At 48.2% G+C, this 20,525-nt stretch overlaps 1 protein-coding gene across 1 annotated transcript; it reads right to left on the bottom strand.

The window, feature by feature from the left end:
• Window positions 1-15,392: 15,392 nt before the first annotated feature.
• On the bottom strand, window positions 15,393-19,691 carry LOC127238351 (carcinoembryonic antigen-related cell adhesion molecule 15-like). Its single transcript, XM_051206927.1, has 3 exons — window positions 19,629-19,691; window positions 16,510-16,860; window positions 15,393-15,719 (listed from the first exon to the last, which is right to left on the bottom strand). The coding sequence occupies exons 1-3, from the start codon at window positions 19,672-19,674 to the stop codon at window positions 15,433-15,435; spliced, it is 684 nt and encodes a 227-aa protein (XP_051062884.1). The 5' UTR covers window positions 19,675-19,691; the 3' UTR covers window positions 15,393-15,432.
• Between the last annotated feature and the right edge of the window lie 834 nt (window positions 19,692-20,525).

Raw genomic sequence — 20,525 nt, 5'->3', positions numbered from 1 at the left:
TTTTAAGACAGGGTCTCGTTAGTCCTGGTTGTCCTGGAGCTCACTGTAGACCATGCTGATCTCAAAATCACAGAGATCTGCCTGCTTTTGCCTTTCAATCGCTGGGATTAAAGGCAGGCTCCACTATGCCTGGCTAAGATTTCTTTATTCATTTAATGTGGTCAAACTTCTCACTTTACAAAGGATGACTGAAGGCCCACAGGTATCACATGTAAGATTCACTGTCTTGGCCGTTTTGAAATTGCCGTTGAGTGTCATGAGTGCATTCCTATTGTGGGACCATCGCTGACTTTGTGTCACCATGGCCAGGGATACTCTTACAAAGGAAAAGGTATAACGGGTGGCTTACAGTCCAGTGGTTCGGGCCATTATCATCAGGGTGGGAAACAAGGCAGCATGCAGGCAGACACGGTGCTGGAGAAGGAGCTGAGATTCTTACATCTTGATGAAAATGAGATTGTGTGCCACACTGGGCATATATGATCTCAGAGCCCACCTCCCTGTGGGCCAAGTAGTCGTACACATGAGTACATGGGGCCATTCCTATTCACGTCATTACACTCACCATGTAACACCCCAACCCCACTTAAACCTTTCCCATTCACTACAGCCCTGGATAGTGACCACCCTACTTCTGTCCCTGTGCAAAACAAATCCCATTGTTCACGGTTCAAATCATAGCAGGGGATTACACTCATCTGAGTGTTATCTTTTGTTTGCTTGTTTTTGCAGTTTGCTCATTATCCTGACAACTTCTTATAAGATGTTTAGGGTTCTCTACAAGAAGTTCATGCCATCTACAGACATATTTTTTTGGCCTTGCAATTTTAGTATTCTATATATGGCAGGCACGTGTCTTAGGGTTTCTTTTTCTTTTTTTTAATTTTTTTGTCTTTCTTTTGTTGTTGTTGTTGTTTTTCAAGACAGGGTTTCTCTGTAGCTTTGGAGGCTGTCCTGGAACTTGCTCTTTAGACCAGGCTGGCCTTGATCTCATAGAGATCTACATGCCTTTGCCTCCCTGGTACTGGGACTAAAGGCATGCGTCACCACTGCCCAGGTCAAGACAGGGTTTCTATGTGTAACAACCTGGCTCTCCTAGACCTCTCTCTGTAGACTAGGCTGGCCTTGAACTCACAGAGATCCGCCTGTCTCTCCCTCCTGAGGGCTGGGATTAAAGGTGTGGGTCACCACTGCCCAGCTTACGTAGGTTTCTATTGTTATGAAGAGACACCATGGCCAGGGCAACTCTTACAATGGAAAACCTGTAGTTGAGGTGGCGGCCTACAGTTTCAGAGGTTTAGTCTGTTATCATCATGGCAGGGAACATGGTGGCTGGGAGTACGGTAGTGTGTAGACAGACATGGCACTGGAGAAGGAGCTGAAGTTCTTACATCTTGACCCATGGGCAACAGGAAATGGTCTGGGACACTGGGTATGACTAGAGCACATATGAGACCTCAAAGCCACCTCTACAGTGACAGTCTTCCTCCAACAAGGCCAACCTCCTAATAGTACCACTCCCTATGAGATTATGGGGGCCAATTACATTCAAACTACCATGAACTATATATATATGTGTGTGTGTGTGTGTGTGTGTGTGTGTAAACTTACACATATACATACATATATACATGTATACATGATGGGGAAATTAAGAGAGAGCTGGGCAATGAGAAGCCTGAGCCATCAGCCAAAAGTTAATAATTACTATAAGTGTCTGTGTGTTTATTTGGGGGCTTTACAGTAAAAGTGGTGTAATAGTGATGTGCAGAGCATAGCAACCGCCCTGGCAGGACCTATAGGCCATAGCACCCAGTTGACTAGTCAACACAGGGCAGGTCACCCAAGCCTGGAAGCACACCAGTCCTGAGACTCTTGCGGATCCCTAGACACTCCCCTTACACACCCCAATAAATCCCCCCACCTTGCAGTTCCTTGGGGTCCTTCTCATCCCACCCGCCGTGATGAAGACGAAGGGCCCAAATTAAGACAGTTAACTTGTTAAACGATGGAAGACTCATTGCTTTTGCACCAGAATGGATCTCTTGGGTTCAGAATTTGGGCACAAGGAAACCAGTTAGAACTGCACACACAGTGAAGTCCCCATTCCTTCACACAAAGAAATCCACCCCTCAAGCCCCAAAATTACAAACATACAAACAACCCCCCCCAATTCATTCAAAGAAAGAAAGAAACAAACAACAAAAAAACCCCAAATAAAACAAATGCCTGGCAGTGGTGGCACACACCTTTAACCCTATTACTTGGGAGGCAGAGGCGGGCAGATCTGCTTGAGTTCTAAGTCCTTCTTGATTTACATAGTGAGTTCCAGGCCAGCCTGAGCCAAAAAAGGAAACTCTGTATCACACAGAAACAACAGGACCAAACACCAAAATGTTGAGACAAAGATTTGAAAAGATCCCCAGTAGCTACATCAGGCAGAGATGGGGTCAACCCTCAGACAATTTTTCTTTTCTTTTTAATCCTGCAGATGCCTATTTCCAGACTTCTGACTTCCAGAAGTATAATCACGTTTCTGGGCTTTAATCTGCCAATTGAGAAGTGAGTGATTTAAACTCATTAAAAAATACTTTAAACATTAATCAAGAGAGAGACAGACGCAGAGATGGGGTGGGGTCCTCAAATGGACCAGTAGCAGCACTGGGCTGGGACCAGACACAGCATGAGCCACAGCCTTGTGACTCTGGGAGGGGGCTCCCGCCACCCAGGTGGAAGGAACTAGAACAGCACAGGCGTGAGGCAGAGCCTGAGCTGAGGCAAGCAGGTGCAGAGACCATGGTGCCCCCTTCTCTACATTTCTGCAAAGGGCTCCTGCTCACAGGTGAGGTAGGCTGGGAGGAGGGGACCTCGGAGGGGAAGAGGCCCTCAGAGGAGACTCACTCTCTGCTTGAATCCCAAGGGGAGAGGGCACAGGGAGGGATGGGGGCTTTACTCTGGGATGCCAGATTATACTTTCTTCAGTGTGAATCACTATTGCCTGCTCTATTTTCCCTGGATACTGGCTGCTGGGGTCCAGACAGGTGTGTCCCAGCACTTGGGAGGCTAAAGCAGGTGGCTGTCTGTGAGTTCCAAGCCAGCCTGGTCTATATAGTAGCTACAGGACACCCAGAGCTACATAATGAGACCCTGTCTTGACCCTCCCCACAAAAGAAAGGGGAAGTGGGGTGAGGGTATGCATCGAACCAGAGACTGCGGGGGTGTGGATGTGGAGGCAGATACACCAGAGGACTGTAGCTGATCTGATTCAGGCACAGGATCTTGGATGGAAGCTGGTCAGGAGTCTTGAGGAGGATCAGGGCCTCGAGGTTGCGATCTGGTGTGTGCTTCCTGTCTCTGGTTGTGAAATCATGGTGAGGGAAGAGAGGCAGTACAAGATGCTAGATGAATTAAAAAAAAAAAAAAAAAGGCAGGAAAATCTAATACACTCAAGAGTCTCTTCCATGGGGAACACTTACTACCTCTAAACTGGTTTGTTTTGCATACTTGACTTAAAGTTCTGCATACATACACATGTAAAAGTCACACATGGGCAGCCTGCGTTAGTTAGAATTTCAATGGATTCACAAAAGATATTGTAGGGGCTGGAGAGAATACTTTTATTCTTGGTAAGGACCAGGGTTCAGTTCCCAACAAAACACTATCCCTAACTCCAGATCCCAGGGCTGTGGCGCCCTCTCCTGGCCTCTGTAGGAACCAGGCATGCACTCAGGCAGAGAACTCAGAGAATATAAAAACAAGTACATCCACAAATAAAATTTAAAATTGGTAATTCACAGTGACTAATAAGACTCCTAAAGACTACACATGAGTTCAAAGCAGATAATAAAAATAAGAAATCTATTTTGAAAACACTTTGGAGGCTATAACAAAAGCAAAGATAAATTCTGGGAATAACTTTCTACTGAATTCTACATCAGAGGGAAACATCATGTCCTGTCTTAAGATAAAGGCAAAGGCAGGAGAGAGAGAAAGAGAGAGAGAGAGAGACAGGGGGAGAGAGAGAGAGAGAGAGAGAGAGAGAGGGAGGGAGGGAGGGAGAGAGGGAGGGAGGGAGGGGAGGGGGAGAGAGATTCCAGCTGTACTGAAAATTTCTGTTTGTAGCCAGGCATGGTGGTACCAAGGAGGCAGTGGGTATCTGTGGGTTCAAGGCTAGCCTGGTCTACATAGCAAATTCTAGGACAGCCAGAGACAGAGAGAGACCCTGTCCAAAAGAAAACAAAAACAAAAACACAAAAAAAGTATTTTTTTCTCATTTGTAAAGGCCATGTTTCCTCAGGGAGCCACAATCACATCAGCTGTGGTCCTCCCTCTCCCTCTCCCTCTCTCTCTCCCCCCCTCTCTCTCCTTCCTTCCCTCCCTCTCCTTCTCTCTCTATCCCTCTCTCTCCTCTCTCCCCCTCTCTCACACTTTAACCTGTGTGAAACTGTATTTATTTTGCAAGCCAGTCCTAAAATTCCTTTCAGGGTTGAAGACTTGACCTCCCAGTTGCTCCTGAATCAGTTCCCAAAAGCTTAGGGACAGTCTTCCCCTGCTGAAGGTGACAAGGCAGAGTGGTGTCTGGGTCCCCCTCCCCCTCGGGGCTAACATTCCTCAGTGGTCAAGCTGAGATCCATCTGATTGACAGGTGTCCCTGCCTGTCCCTGCTGATGTCCCCCCTGATGTCCCCTGCTTTTGCTTGCACTTTACCTTAGGTTCCTTTGCTTTGGTTTCTCTGATTGTCGCATGCCAGTATCACCAAGACTACGAGTCCCCTACGAGCGGTTCTCAACCTTCCTAACACTGAGACACGTTAACACAGTTGTGGTGACCCCCGAACCATAAAATCATTTTCATTGCTACTTTGTAACTATAATTTATGATTTCTGATGGTCTTGGGGGTCATGACCTGTACGTTGAGAACCACTGCCATAGGCTCATCTATACTTGGATCCTGGGTCATTACCAAAGTACATGGCTTTGGGGCAGACATCATCCTTAGACCTGATGCCCCAATCTCTTGCCTCTAGAGATCAGCCCAGAACTCAGGGGAATGACTTCCCGGATGCAGCCTGTTCAGAATAGCTGCCTCCTGGCAGACTTCCTCCAGACCTGGAGTCTCAAGACCACTATCTGTGTCTGCTTATCTGCCATCTTTTGTCTGTAAAGCTAGCAGCTTCCGGGGTGAGAGAGAGAGAGTGAGAGTGAGAGTGAGAGTGAGAGAGAGAGAGAGAGAGAGAGAGAGAGAGAGAGAGAGAGAGAGAGAGTGTGTGTGTGTGTGTGGAGTTGGATGGAGCCAGGGGAAACAACTCTGGCAACTTCTTCCTCTATGACATCCTCAAGAAGAACTGAGATCTATAACTTACATGGTAAATATGAATTAAACCCCATATACTCCCACTTCATAAGTAGCCACCAGAGTATTACAGAAATATTGAGAAAAACATTCTCACCACTGAAGGCATCTCCCCATAGACAGGGTTGGTTTATCTGTGCAGTCTTGGCTGTCCTGGAACTCACAGAGATCCGCCTGCCTCTGCCTCCTGAGTTCTGGGATTAAAGGTGTGTGCCACCACCTCCCAGCTGCAACGGACCCAGTATTGATGGATGTTCTTGCTTTCCTTCTAGCCTCCCTTTTAACCTACTGGAACTCAGCAGCTATAGCCCATTGAACTACTAAAGAAATAAAATTCTCTGCTGCTGAAGGGGGATTTTGCTCAGATTTTGCTCATAGTCAGTCAGAGACTCTTCGAGCCTTGTACTTGTAAGTGGGCCACGTTCACGTAGGTCATGAGATTGTAAATTAGGAAACAGCCACGAATTCACCCAAGTGGGAGCCCCAAGGGAGTGGCCGAGAGACGATACGTTCCCTACTGTTGTGCAATATCACCAGGGAAACACAGGGTCCTACATGGAAGAAAACTTAAACACAGTATGAGTATCTGAATACCCAGTGATGATCGATCCTCTTGGTGTCTGATCTACTTCATCTGCAGCTCTGTCAGGCCTGGACTCGGTCTCTGTCCTCTCTGAATTGTGTCCCTATACTGGGGTTTGAGCACTTAATGGTGCAGGTGAATCAGAATCCTTCAGCTGAGGGTAATTCAGCCTCTGGGGGCTCTTACCGTGAACATGGCCCTGTGGGAGTCAGGAAGAGCCTGGCTAAGGAAGCCATGGGATCATCACAGACGGGTGAGCACCTGGCCCCAGACCTCTGTCCCAGAGTCCACTCCAGGTGACAACGGGGACGTTCGCTCCAGGGTGGAATTTGACGTCCTATCAGGGCTGACAGGAACAAGGCTTTATTGTCATGTATAAGTAGCCAGACCACTGCCACAACAGCCATGTGAAGCTGGGTCCTGCTGTGGAACTTTAATAAAAAAGCTTGGCTGATAGCTGGGCAGGAAGTGATTGGGTTAGACAGCCTGACACAGAGAGAATTCTGGGAGGAAAAAGGGTGGAGTCAGAGGCCGGCCAGTCAGACAGGCAGGGAGCAGGAGAGTAATGTGACAAGCTAATAGAGTTACTGTCATACCTCATGGTAGAGAGTTAATAAGAAATACGGAATATCTTAAAATATAAGAGCTAGTTATTAACATGCCTGATCCATCAGCCAAGCATTTATAATTGATATTAAGCCTATAAGCCAATTATTTGGGAAGTCGCTGTTGGGTATTTGGGAACAGGTGGTCAGGACAGGAAAACTCTGCCTACATGGTCCTTTGGTCATCTCCTTCTGCTGAGACTCAGCATGGAGTAGCCAGGCCATCAGCCTATTGCTTTGGTGGACTTCTGAAGGAACCAGACCCTCTCCCAGCCCCCTGCTTAGGCAGCCATGACAGGCTGCAGAAAAAACCCAGGAGATGTAGGCCCCTGACTCAGCAGCACTTGCTGAGCCCCAAACCTTGCCCTCCATGCGTTTGTGTCGTTCCGCAATGTCAGAATTAACTGAATACCATCCACAACATGTAGGGGTTTCCATGACAGCAGTTTGTCATCTAATCCACCCACCTTGGCAGCTTGGCTGAGGAGAGTGAGGGTTCTTTCATTCTCATCTTAATTATTAATAGGAGCTCTCACAGCACACAGCGCACTGTAAATGAATCTATGTGACTGCGCGCACATACGCAGGTGACAGTGTTAACACGTTAGAGGCTGCCCAAGTGGGCTAGAGAGAGTCCGCATTGATAAGGAAGCCGACCGGATGCAGATCAAAACTATTGAAGAACACTTTAAGCCCACGTGGACGATCTGACTTCCCGCCACCGTCCCTCACTTCACGCATGACTGTTGTCTAGACAGTTTTGGTATCGGGTATCAGAGATGACTGGAGCAGATGAGCGGGTGTGTTTGGCCCCTTGAGAACACTACACTCTGTTTACACAAGACTCAGAGCTTCCACGGCTTTTGGGGTGTGCTGAGCTCCTGAATTCCATTCCCCAGGAATTCTGAGGGCTGACTCTGTATTTAATACAGACCCTAGACTCTCCTGAACCCTTTTGCATTTCTGTTTTATGCTGGCTTATTTTTTTTTAATAGCCTAATAATTTTGGCCAAGAATGCGTCTCCGTTTTTCACACCATTGACTAAGAGTTTCCCCCGGGGTGGTGTAGGAAGAGAGGAAAGAAAGGCCACTCTCGCTGGTCACATGTCACGGAAACGCAGTTGCTCCCCTTGGACATGGAATGTCTGAGGGCTTTAACACTGACCCCCTCCGCATGGGCCTTCAGACGGAGCTATGCTGAGCCTGTAGTTTTCATGGGACAACTGCTTCCTCATGTTCCTTTCCGGGCTCTGGTTGTTAAAGTCGCAAATGCTGTAGATTCCAGTAACGGATGACAACCGGGTGAGGGAAGCAGCTCTGCTCTCGGACTATGTATGGAGTGAGAGCTGTGCACCACAGGCTTGCTACCTGGCTACCCAACAGCGACTTCCCAAATAATTGGCTTATAGGCTTAATATCAATTATAAATGCTTGGCTGATGGATCAGGCATGTTAATAACTAGCTCTTATATTTTAAGATATTCCGTATTTCTTATTAACTCTCTACCATGAGGTATGACAGTAACTCTATTAGCTTGTCACATTACTCTCCTGCTCCCTGCCTGTCTGACTGGCCGGCCTCTGACTCCACCCTTTTTCCTCCCAGAATTCTCTCTGTGTCAGGCTGTCTAACCCAATCACTTCCTGCCCAGCTATCAGCCAAGCTTTTTTATTAACAATGAGATTGTTCCACAGCAGGACCCAGCTTCACATGGCTGTTGTGGCAGTGGTCTGGCTACTTATACATGACAATAAAGCCTTGTTCCTGTCAGCCCTGATAGGATGTCAAATTCCACCCTGGAGCGAACGTCCCCGTTGTCACCTGGAGTGGACTCTGGGACAGAGGTCTGGGGCCAGGTGCTCACCCGTCTGTGATGATCCCATGGCTTCCTTAGCCAGGCTCTTCCTGACTCCCACAGGGCCATGTTCACGGTAAGAGCCCCCAGAGGCTGAATTACCCTCAGCTGAAGGATTCTGATTCACCTGCACCATTAAGTGCTCAAACCCCAGTATAGGGACACAATTCAGAGAGGACAGAGACCGAGTCCAGGCCTGACAGAGCTGCAGATGAAGTAGATCAGACACCAAGAGGATCGATCATCACTGGGTATTCAGATACTCATACTGTGTTTAAGTTTTCTTCCATGTAGGACCCTGTGTTTCCCTGGTGATATTGCACAACAGTAGGGAACGTATCGTCTCTCGGCCACTCCCTTGGGGCTCCCACTTGGGTGAATTCGTGGCTGTTTCCTAATTTACAATCTCATGACCTACGTGAACGTGGCCCACTTACAAGTACAAGGCTCGAAGAGTCTCTGACTGACTATGAGCAAAATCTGAGCAAAATCCCCCTTCAGCAGCAGAGAATTTTATTTCTTTAGTAGTTCAATGGGCTATAGCTGCTGAGTTCCAGTAGGTTAAAAGGGAGGCTAGAAGGAAAGCAAGAACATCCATCAATACTGGGTCCGTTGCAGCTGGGAGGTGGTGGCACACACCTTTAATCCCAGAACTCAGGAGGCAGAGGCAGGCGGATCTCTGTGAGTTCCAGGACAGCCAAGACTGCACAGATAAACCAACCCTGTCTATGGGGAGATGCCTTCAGTGGTGAGAATGTTTTTCTCAATATTTCTGTAATACTCTGGTGGCTACTTATGAAGTGGGAGTATATGGGGTTTAATTCATATTTACCATGTAAGTTATAGATCTCAGTTCTTCTTGAGGATGTCATAGAGGAAGAAGTTGCCAGAGTTGTTTCCCCTGGCTCCATCCAACTCCACACACACACACACTCTCTCTCTCTCTCACTCTCACTCTCACTCTCTCTCGCTCTCTCTCTCACCCCGGAAGCTGCTAGCTTTACAGACAAAAGATGGCAGATAAGCAGACACAGATAGTGGTCTTGAGACTCCAGGTCTGGAGGAAGTCTGCCAGGAGGCAGCTATTCTGAACAGGCTGCATCCGGGAAGTCATTCCCCTGAGTTCTGGGCTGATCTCTAGAGGCAAGAGATTGGGGCATCAGGTCTAAGGATGATGTCTGCCCCAAAGCCATGTACTTTGGTAATGACCCAGGATCCAAGTATAGATGAGCCTATGGCAGTGGTTCTCAACGTACAGGTCATGACCCCCAAGACCATCAGAAATCATAAATTATAGTTACAAAGTAGCAATGAAAATGATTTTATGGTTCGGGGGTCACCACAACTGTGTTAACGTGTCTCAGTGTTAGGAAGGTTGAGAACCGCTCGTAGGGGACTCGTAGTCTTGGTGATACTGGCATGCGACAATCAGAGAAACCAAAGCAAAGGAACCTAAGGTAAAGTGCAAGCAAAAGCAGGGGACATCAGGGGGACATCAGCAGGGACAGGCAGGGACACCTGTCAATCAGATGGATCTCAGCTTGACCACTGAGGAATGTTAGCCCCGAGGGGGAGGGGACCCAGACACCACTCTGCCTTGTCACCTTCAGCAGGGGAAGACTGTCCCTAAGCTTTTGGGAACTGATTCAGGAGCAACTGGGAGGTCAAGTCTTCAACCCTGAAAGGAATTTTAGGACTGGCTTGCAAAATAAATACAGTTTCACACAGGTTAAAGTGTGAGAGAGGGGGAGAGAGGAGAGAGAGGGATAGAGAGAGAAGGAGAGGGAGGGAAGGAAGGAGAGAGGGGGGGAGAGAGAGAGGGAGAGGGAGAGGGAGGACCACAGCTGATGTGATTGTGGCTCCCTGAGGAAACATGGCCTTTACAAATGAGAAAAAAATACTTTTTTTGTGTTTTTGTTTTTGTTTTCTTTTGGACAGGGTCTCTCTCTGTCTCTGGCTGTCCTAGAATTTGCTATGTAGACCAGGCTAGCCTTGAACCCACAGATACCCACTGCCTCCTTGGTACCACCATGCCTGGCTACAAACAGAAATTTTCAGTACAGCTGGAATCTCTCTCTCCCTCCCCTCCCTCCCTCCCTCTCTCTCTCCCTCCCTCCCTCTCTCTCTCTCTCTCTCTCTCTCTCTCTCTCCCCCTGTCTCTCTCTCTCTTTCTCTCTCTCCTGCCTTTGCCTTTATCTTAAGACAGGACATGATGTTTCCCTCTGATGTAGAATTCAGTAGAAAGTTATTCCCAGAATTTATCTTTGCTTTTGTTATAGCCTCCAAAGTGTTTTCAAAATAGATTTCTTATTTTTATTATCTGCTTTGAACTCATGTGTAGTCTTTAGGAGTCTTATTAGTCACTGTGAATTACCAATTTTAAATTTTATTTGTGGATGTACTTGTTTTTATATTCTCTGAGTTCTCTGCCTGAGTGCATGCCTGGTTCCTACAGAGGCCAGGAGAGGGCGCCACAGCCCTGGGATCTGGAGTTAGGGATAGTGTTTTGTTGGGAACTGAACCCTGGTCCTTACCAAGAATAAAAGTATTCTCTCCAGCCCCTACAATATCTTTTGTGAATCCATTGAAATTCTAACTAACGCAGGCTGCCCATGTGTGACTTTTACATGTGTATGTATGCAGAACTTTAAGTCAAGTATGCAAAACAAACCAGTTTAGAGGTAGTAAGTGTTCCCCATGGAAGAGACTCTTGAGTGTATTAGATTTTCCTGCCTTTTTTTTTTTTTTTTTAATTCATCTAGCATCTTGTACTGCCTCTCTTCCCTCACCATGATTTCACAACCAGAGACAGGAAGCACACACCAGATCGCAACCTCGAGGCCCTGATCCTCCTCAAGACTCCTGACCAGCTTCCATCCAAGATCCTGTGCCTGAATCAGATCAGCTACAGTCCTCTGGTGTATCTGCCTCCACATCCACACCCCGCAGTCTCTGGTTCGATGCATACCCTCACCCCACTTCCCCTTTCTTTTGTGGGGAGGGTCAAGACAGGGTCTCATTATGTAGCTCTGGGTGTCCTGTAGCTACTATATAGACCAGGCTGGCTTGGAACTCACAGACAGCCACCTGCTTTAGCCTCCCAAGTGCTGGGACACACCTGTCTGGACCCCAGCAGCCAGTATCCAGGGAAAATAGAGCAGGCAATAGTGATTCACACTGAAGAAAGTATAATCTGGCATCCCAGAGTAAAGCCCCCATCCCTCCCTGTGCCCTCTCCCCTTGGGATTCAAGCAGAGAGTGAGTCTCCTCTGAGGGCCTCTTCCCCTCCGAGGTCCCCTCCTCCCAGCCTACCTCACCTGTGAGCAGGAGCCCTTTGCAGAAATGTAGAGAAGGGGGCACCATGGTCTCTGCACCTGCTTGCCTCAGCTCAGGCTCTGCCTCACGCCTGTGCTGTTCTAGTTCCTTCCACCTGGGTGGCGGGAGCCCCTCCCAGAGTCACAAGGCTGTGGCTCATGCTGTGTCTGGTCCCAGCCCAGTGCTGCTACTGGTCCATTTGAGGACCCCACCCCATCTCTGCGTCTGTCTCTCTCTTGATTAATGTTTAAAGTATTTTTTAATGAGTTTAAATCACTCACTTCTCAATTGGCAGATTAAAGCCCAGAAACGTGATTATACTTCTGGAAGTCAGAAGTCTGGAAATAGGCATCTGCAGGATTAAAAAGAAAAGAAAAATTGTCTGAGGGTTGACCCCATCTCTGCCTGATGTAGCTACTGGGGATCTTTTCAAATCTTTGTCTCAACATTTTGGTGTTTGGTCCTGTTGTTTCTGTGTGATACAGAGTTTCCTATTTTGGCTCAGGCTGGCCTGGAACTCACTATGTAAATCAAGAAGGACTTAGAACTCAAGCAGATCTGCCCGCCTCTGCCTCCCAAGTAATAGGGTTAAAGGTGTGTGCCACCACTGCCAGGCATTTGTTTTATTTGGGGTTTTTTTGTTGTTTGTTTCTTTCTTTCTTTGAATGAATTGGGGGGGGTTGTTTGTATGTTTGTAATTTTGGGGCTTGAGGGGTGGATTTCTTTGTGTGAGGAATGGGGACTTCACTGTGTGTGCAGTTCTAACTGGTTTCCTTGTGCCCAAATTCTGAACCCAAGAGATCCATTCTGGTGCAAAAGCAATGAGTCTTCCATCGTTTAACAAGTTAACTGTCTTAATTTGGGCCCTTCGTCTTCATCACGGCGGGTGGGATGAGAAGGACCCCAAGGAACTGCAAGGTGGGGGGATTTATTGGGGTGTGTAAGGGGAGTGTCTAGGGATCCGCAAGAGTCTCAGGACTGGTGTGCTTCCAGGCTTGGGTGACCTGCCCTGTGTTGACTAGTCAACTGGGTGCTATGGCCTATAGGTCCTGCCAGGGCGGTTGCTATGCTCTGCACATCACTATTACACCACTTTTACTGTAAAGCCCCCAAATAAACACACAGACACTTATAGTAATTATTAACTTTTGGCTGATGGCTCAGGCTTCTCATTGCCCAGCTCTCTCTTAATTTCCCCATCATGTATACATGTATATATGTATGTATATGTGTAAGTTTACACACACACACACACACACACACACATATATATATAGTTCATGGTAGTTTGAATGTAATTGGCCCCCATAATCTCATAGGGAGTGGTACTATTAGGAGGTTGGCCTTGTTGGAGGAAGACTGTCACTGTAGAGGTGGCTTTGAGGTCTCATATGTGCTCTAGTCATACCCAGTGTCCCAGACCATTTCCTGTTGCCCATGGGTCAAGATGTAAGAACTTCAGCTCCTTCTCCAGTGCCATGTCTGTCTACACACTACCGTACTCCCAGCCACCATGTTCCCTGCCATGATGATAACAGACTAAACCTCTGAAACTGTAGGCCGCCACCTCAACTACAGGTTTTCCATTGTAAGAGTTGCCCTGGCCATGGTGTCTCTTCATAACAATAGAAACCTACGTAAGCTGGGCAGTGGTGACCCACACCTTTAATCCCAGCCCTCAGGAGGGAGAGACAGGCGGATCTCTGTGAGTTCAAGGCCAGCCTAGTCTACAGAGAGAGGTCTAGGAGAGCCAGGTTGTTACACATAGAAACCCTGTCTTGACCTGGGCAGTGGTGACGCATGCCTTTAGTCCCAGTACCAGGGAGGCAAAGGCATGTAGATCTCTATGAGATCAAGGCCAGCCTGGTCTAAAGAGCAAGTTCCAGGACAGCCTCCAAAGCTACAGAGAAACCCTGTCTTGAAAAACAACAACAACAACAAAAGAAAGACAAAAAAATTAAAAAAAGAAAAAGAAACCCTAAGACACATGCCTGCCATATATAGAATAGTAAAATTGCAAGGCCAAAAAAATATGTCTGTAGATGGCATGAACTTCTTGTAGAGAACCCTAAACATCTTATAAGAAGTTGTCAGGATAATGAGCAAACTGCAAAAACAAGCAAACAAAAGATAACACTCAGATGAGTGTAATCCCCTGCTATGATTTGAACCGTGAACAATGGGATTTGTTTTGCACAGGGACAGAAGCAGGGTGGTCACTATCCAGGGCTGTAGTGAATGGGAAAGGTTTAAGTGGGGTTGGGGTGTTACATGGTGAGTGTAATGACGTGAATAGGAATGGCCCCATGTACTCATGTGTACGACTACTTGGCCCACAGGGAGGTGGGCTCTGAGATCATATATGCCCAGTGTGGCACACAATCTCATTTTCATCAAGATGTAAGAATCTCAGCTCCTTCTCCAGCACCGTGTCTGCCTGCATGCTGCCTTGTTTCCCACCCTGATGATAATGGCCCGAACCACTGGACTGTAAGCCACCCGTTATACCTTTTCCTTTGTAAGAGTATCCCTGGCCATGGTGACACAAAGTCAGCGATGGTCCCTCAATAGGAATGCACTCATGACACTCAACGGCAATTTCAAAACGGCCAAGACAGTGAATCTTACATGTGATACCTGTGGGCCTTCCGTCATCCTTTGTAAAGTGAGAAGTTTGACCACATTAAATGAATAAAGAAATCTTAGCCAGGCATAGTGGAGCCTGCCTTTAATCCCAGCGATTGAAAGGCAAAAGCAGGCAGATCTCTGTGACTTTGAGATCAGCATGGTCTACAGTGAGCTCCAGGACAACCAGGACTAACGAGACCCTGTCTTAAAAACACAAACAAATAAGTGAATGTGATTTACCACACCGGAAACTGCTAAGACAAAACACAATGCAAGATGGCATTGAAAAAGAAAAAAGCCAGACTCAGGACAAGAAACTCAGTACATGGGACGTTTATGTTCACGAATTTTATATCTATGCGGCAAACAATGTAGAGATCGGGAACTGTGCAAAAACATGAGTTCACGGTGAAACGCGTCCAGCCTGAGCCGCCGCCATTATCCCATCTTCACATGGATGACTGGGGTCTAAGCAGCATTGCTATTGGGCGTGATGGACAGTCTGAGCGTGAGAGAAGATGCGGGTATTCTGTGCAAACCCTGCAGCATTCTAACAGGGGCTCTGAGCTGACACAGCTTTTGGAAAGCGTGAGGCTGAGTTCATATGGGACTCAGAACCTCAGCCCTGCTTAACTTCTTTACAGCTCTGTTCCTATATTGAGGCCATTTTTTAAGAAGGGGGTTCCCTTTATTTTTAATTTACTTATTTTATGTGCATTGATGTTCTTGTCTGCATGCATACTTGAGGGTATCACATCCTGAAGTTACAGAAGGTGTGAGCTGACATGTGGGTGCTGGGATTTGAACCCAGGTCCTCTGGATGAGCTGCCGGTGCTCTTAACCGCTGAACCATCTCTCTAGCCCCCTACTGAAGTCCTTTTTTTTTTTTTTTTTTTAACATTGAACTGGACCGGCCTTGTACTCATGTTCCTCCTGTTTTATGTGGAGATGGAAGGTTGGAAGGTTGGAAGGTTCGTGTCGCCATGAGGGCAGCCTGTGTCTGCACTGATAACTTTCTCTTATCACTTTTATACGCTTTGCACACTAGGGACACAAAAACCTCAGCGCTCTGGCACAGGAAGAGAGAAGACATTAGCCATAAACCATCGCGAAGAGCAACGGGTTACTCCTCCTGGAGCTGAAGGCGTTGGAGACCCCACACTGATAGATCCCTCCATCGACCCTCCAGGTGGGGTTGATGATGAGCTTGTGCTTTTCAGGAGACAGTGTGGTCCTCTCCGTTAAATTGAGGGGCTTGTAATTGAAGAACCAATTGAACTCGATTCCAGTGTCCGGTGTCACACAGGTGAAAACTGAGACATGCCTCCGCTTTCTCACTACAGTGTTGTTGAGTAGCATATAGGGCTGTGTCACAATCTCTGTGCAGAGACAGAAGAGACCAAATGAGAGACACATCTTCAGAGATCTCAGCCAGCCCCTCTCTGCTCCACAGGCACCAATGGGGGATCCAGGGCCGAGGCTACAGCCAGACATCCTGGGCTTGTGATCTGACTCCTATGGCCTGTGTGACCCTGAGTTGGCCCTGTGTGTCCTGAGTTTGCTGTCTTTGTATAATTTTGTTTCAAGCCTACATCTTTTCTTTAGACTTAAAGGGGATTGTAGTGAGATGTCCACCCTGCCTGCACATGTTGCACTGACCACGCCCATTGGGGCCTGGGAACATGTGTGGGCGTGACTTTGAGGGACTAGGTCTGGGGTCCCCAACCCCAGCTTGCTCTCTTGTTTCCTGATCGGAGACAGAGAGCATCCTGAGGCATCCTTGGGACAGAAACCTGGGGGGGGGAGTCATCTGTTTCTGGTGTAAGTGATTTCTCCCTGAATAAACATCCATCAGCCTATCTTTTCCCAGATTCTTATATACCATGCTATACTCAGGGTCCACCTCTGCACCATGTTCGTAAGGATAGCATCGAGGTCTTGACTGAGTCTAATGTCCTTAGCTGAGTTAACACTGCAGGTCCGCCCCTCTGCAGGGTGAATTGGGGTGATGAATTATTGCAGTTTAACTCTCCTATGTGTGTCCTGCAGTAATGCCAAACCACAATGAGGGGACATGGGCAGAGGGGAGGGAGGCATAGGGCAGCCCCGACACGCCTCTGTTAAGAGGAATGAACCCCACCAGCACCCACAGGTCACAGAGTCACTTACTGTATACTTGGAGGTGAAAATGTGTTATTTCATATCGATCATGTGTTCCAAAGATTTCTAGAGTGTAGATCCCGGCGTCTTCCTGGGTGACGTTCTTGATCATCATGGATCCATCCAAATATATTTCTTCCCTGCCGCTGGAATTATTCCCGAGTTTAACTTCCTGGGTCTTTTCATAGTGGGCAATCATAAAATCACTGTGTTCTTCTCTCCCTTTGTACCAGTTAAAGGAGAGGAAGCTCTCTACCGGAACAGAGAGAAGAACCCTCGCTCCTTTGGCAGCAGAGACCTGAATTTCTTTAGTGCTTCTTCGCGCCATGGCAGGTGAGGTCCAGCAGGTTAAAAGTGAGGCTAGAAGAGAGAAAACCCCATCAGTATTAGGGCCACTGTGCAGCCCTCCTAAGGGGAAGCATCTCTCAGCATCGGTGTGTAGGTTTGGATTTGCCAGGACTCGGTACAGGAAAGCAACACGAAACCAAAGCCTGTTCCCTCCATCCCTCGGTGTCCCTGGAACTGCGTCCTCTGCATGGAACTCTCAACTCCAGTGTCTGCAGGGCCCCTGTTCACTGCTCTCTGGTCTCTGATCACACTCAGGACTATATATGCAGTCCCTGACCTCCTCCCCTAGAGACCCTGGGTCATCCCTAGACAGTTTCTTGCTCTGTTCCCCCTGTGCTTTCAATCAATCCCTGGCTGAATTTTCGAGATGCCCTGGCTATTATCAGTCCGCCAGAACCAGGGCTTTGTGAGGACAGGGTTGGACGTCTCTTCTGGGGAGGCCTGGGGCTGGGGACAGGCTTAGATACCTGTGAATGAATCAGTGTGTCCAGGACCTGGGTATCTCTGGGTTTATTTACCACTTTCTCAGTTAGAGCTAGTGATAGTTTTTGCTTTTTGTTTGTTTGTTTGTTTTTTAGAAACAAAGTTTCTCCGTGTAGCCCTGGCTGTCCTGGAACTTGCTCTTGTAGACCAGACTGCTCTCAAACTCACAGAGATCCACCTGCCTTTCTCTCAGGAGTGCTGGGATTAAATGAGTAAGCCACTACCCAGCTAGCTAATGGTAGTTTTTAATGCCTCTCAGATTGATTTTGCTCTAAGGTTTATTCGTGTATTTGGCGCAAGAGAGAAATTGTCACAAAGTCTAATCCACAGGAAGCTGTCAGTTTACAAAATGGATCCTGCCCTTTCCTGCCTCAGACCAGATCAGGATCTCTGGCTGCAGGAGAGAGGAGGTATAGGTGGACTGGGTAATAAGGACACTTTCAGGTAGGAATAAGCATGGGCCAGGGCTGCTGTCCAGGGTCCTTGTGAGCCAAGCCTCCTAAGGAGAAGTGTCTTTATGCATGGGGCTTTTAAATAGGGCGGCGGCGGCGGGGGGGGGGGGGTGTCTTTCTTCGTTTTTATCTTAGATCTTAAAACAAGTCACAGTGGCTTCCTTTGCTACAGAATTCTGCTGTAGGGGATCAGAGTGAAGAGGAAAGGTCAGAGACACGAAACACGGACTGAAGGAGAAAGAGGACTTCTGTCACCTGATTCCTTCTTCCCTGCCCAGCTTGGGGAATACAGTGAGTCAGTGTCCAAGACTGCGTCTCTCCCATAATCTGTATCTTCATCCTATCCCCATCGTGTGTGTGCGTGTGTGCGTGCAAGAGGATGTAATGCTAGTTTTGAGTTAGTGGTTAATCAGAATATACCCCTCCCATTTTGCAAATGCTAGCAGGCAAGGACTTGGGATTGTGTCTGTAAACTGGACCCAGGGTCTTCCAGACTTCTGGAAAATTTTAACTCCCAAGGGGTAGCTTCCTCCCTGTCTCCCACAGCTGCCCTTCCAGGAGATTCTGGCTTCCATGAAGCTGTGTGGAGAGGGGACAGCCTGTCTCCAGTTATAGGGCCATCTGCTTCCTAGGTGTACAGATTCCTGACAGTGACAGGCACCTAGGAACAGGTGACCCCAAACTTCACATGGTTAGGGCACTTCCCCTGCTCACCCACTGGAGGCGGCTAAGGACCCTTCCTTCACCCCGCCCCACTCAGTTACAATCCCCTCTCCCCTTCCCAATGTCCTCAGAGCATCCTCCCCATCTTTCTCAGCAATGCCTAGCTGCTCTGCCACACCACACACACACACACACAGCACACCCCACACACCACACACACCACACACACCACACACACACACACCACACCACACACACACACACACCACACCACACACACTACACCACACCACACACACACACACCACACCACACACACACACACACCACACACACACCACACACACCACACACACCACACCACACACACCACACACACCACACCACACACACACACAGCACACACAGCACACACATCACACACAGCACACACACCACACCACACACACCACACCACACACACACACCACACACACACACACCACACACACCACACCACACACACCACACCACACACACCACACCACACACACCACACCACACACACCACACCACACACACACACCACACACACACACCACACACACCACACCACACACACCACACCACACACACCACACCACACACACCACACCACACACACACACCACACACACCACACCACACACACACACCACACACACCACACCACACACACCACACCACACACACCACACACACCACACACACCACACCACACACACCTACCACACACACCACACCACACACAGCACACCACACACACCTACCACACACACCACACCACACACACATACCACACACACACACACCACACCACACACACCTACCACACACACCACACCACACCACACACACCACACCACACACACACACACACACACACACACACCACACCCCTGACCCAGAACATTTGCAGTCCTCCTGTAGACCCCACCCCTCACACACCCCCATCGCCATGGCCACCCCTGCAGGACCCCAGGACTGACTTTGAATAAAGAAGGATCTGGCTTGTCCTCCCCGCTAACACTCCCTGTCCCCTGAGAGCTCCCAGCTGAGCAGCCTCTGTCCCTCCTGTGTCCTCCTTCTCAGGCTGAAGCATCTCCTCCTGGGATGTCTTCCTGTCAGAGCGCCCTGCCCACACCACTGCAGGCCTGGCCTCACCTGTGAGCAGCAGCCCTTTGCAGAGAAGCAGAGAAGGGGACTCCATGGCCTCTGCTCCCGGATGAGGATGAGCAGTCCTGCTGTCAGCCCTGCTGGTGCCCTTATGTCTACTGTCCTTAGCCCCAGGGACGGCTCCAGAGTCACCTGGGCTGTGAGCAGGGTCTCTGCCCAAGGCCATGATCTGTGTCAAGCCCTGTGGCCTCAGCTTTCCTGTTTTCTCCTCCCCCCACATATTATTTCCTTTTTTGTTGTTGTTGTTCGTTTGTTTTGAGACAGAGTATCTCTGTGTAGCTGCAACTGTTCTGTAACTCCCTCTGTAGACTAGGCTGGCCTGGAACTCAAAGACATCTGCCTGCTTCTGCCTCCTGAATTCTGGGATAAAAATGACTGAGATAAGTAAGCCTGGCTACATTTTTTTTAAATGTGTTCAAACTTCTTACTTTATAAATGATGGTTAGACGCTCATGGATATTTAAATAAGTCATGACTGCCTGGATTTCATCTTCCCTTACCCTGCTCCCAGACCCCAATTCAAACCCACCATTCTGATTGTACTGTCTCATGTGGTAATGTATTATTTATGATTTAATAAAGATTGCCTGAAGAATCAGAGTGCAAAGCCAGCCACACTCGTTAGCTATAGGAGCAACGCAGTGGTGATACACACCTTTTGTCCTAAGACTCGGGAGACAGAAGCAGATGGGTCTCTGTGAGTTCAAGGCCACCCAGGGAAACATGAGAGTGAATCAGTCTAAAAGAGAACAGAGCTCATGCCTTTAATCCCAGCACTAGAGAGTATACAAGGAGCTCAGTGCAGTCTCAGAGGGCAAGTTAAGATTCTCAGGCTTGTTGGAGAGCACAATGCCCTCTGAAGATGCAATCTGAGGTTCAGTGGCT

This window comes from Phodopus roborovskii, unplaced genomic scaffold, assembly GCF_943737965.1.
Source record: "Phodopus roborovskii unplaced genomic scaffold, PHOROB, whole genome shotgun sequence".
Taxonomy (NCBI): domain Eukaryota; kingdom Metazoa; phylum Chordata; class Mammalia; order Rodentia; family Cricetidae; genus Phodopus; species Phodopus roborovskii.
Note: the sequence above shows the minus strand (reverse complement) of the source record. Positions and strands in the feature narration are given on the sequence as shown.

Bases quoted from the DNA above. Each gene is read 5' to 3' on its own strand.
- LOC127238351 (XM_051206927.1), bottom strand. From the start codon at position 19,674: ATGGAGTCCCCTTCTCTGCTTCTCTGCAAAGGGCTGCTGCTCACAG. The intron at 16,861-19,628 runs GTGAGGCCAGGC...TCTCTCTTCTAG, and splicing joins CAAAGGGCTGCTGCTCACAG to CCTCACTTTTAACCTGCTGG. The intron at 15,720-16,509 runs GTAAGTGACTCT...GTCTCTGCACAG, and splicing joins TTTTCACCTCCAAGTATACA to AGATTGTGACACAGCCCTAT.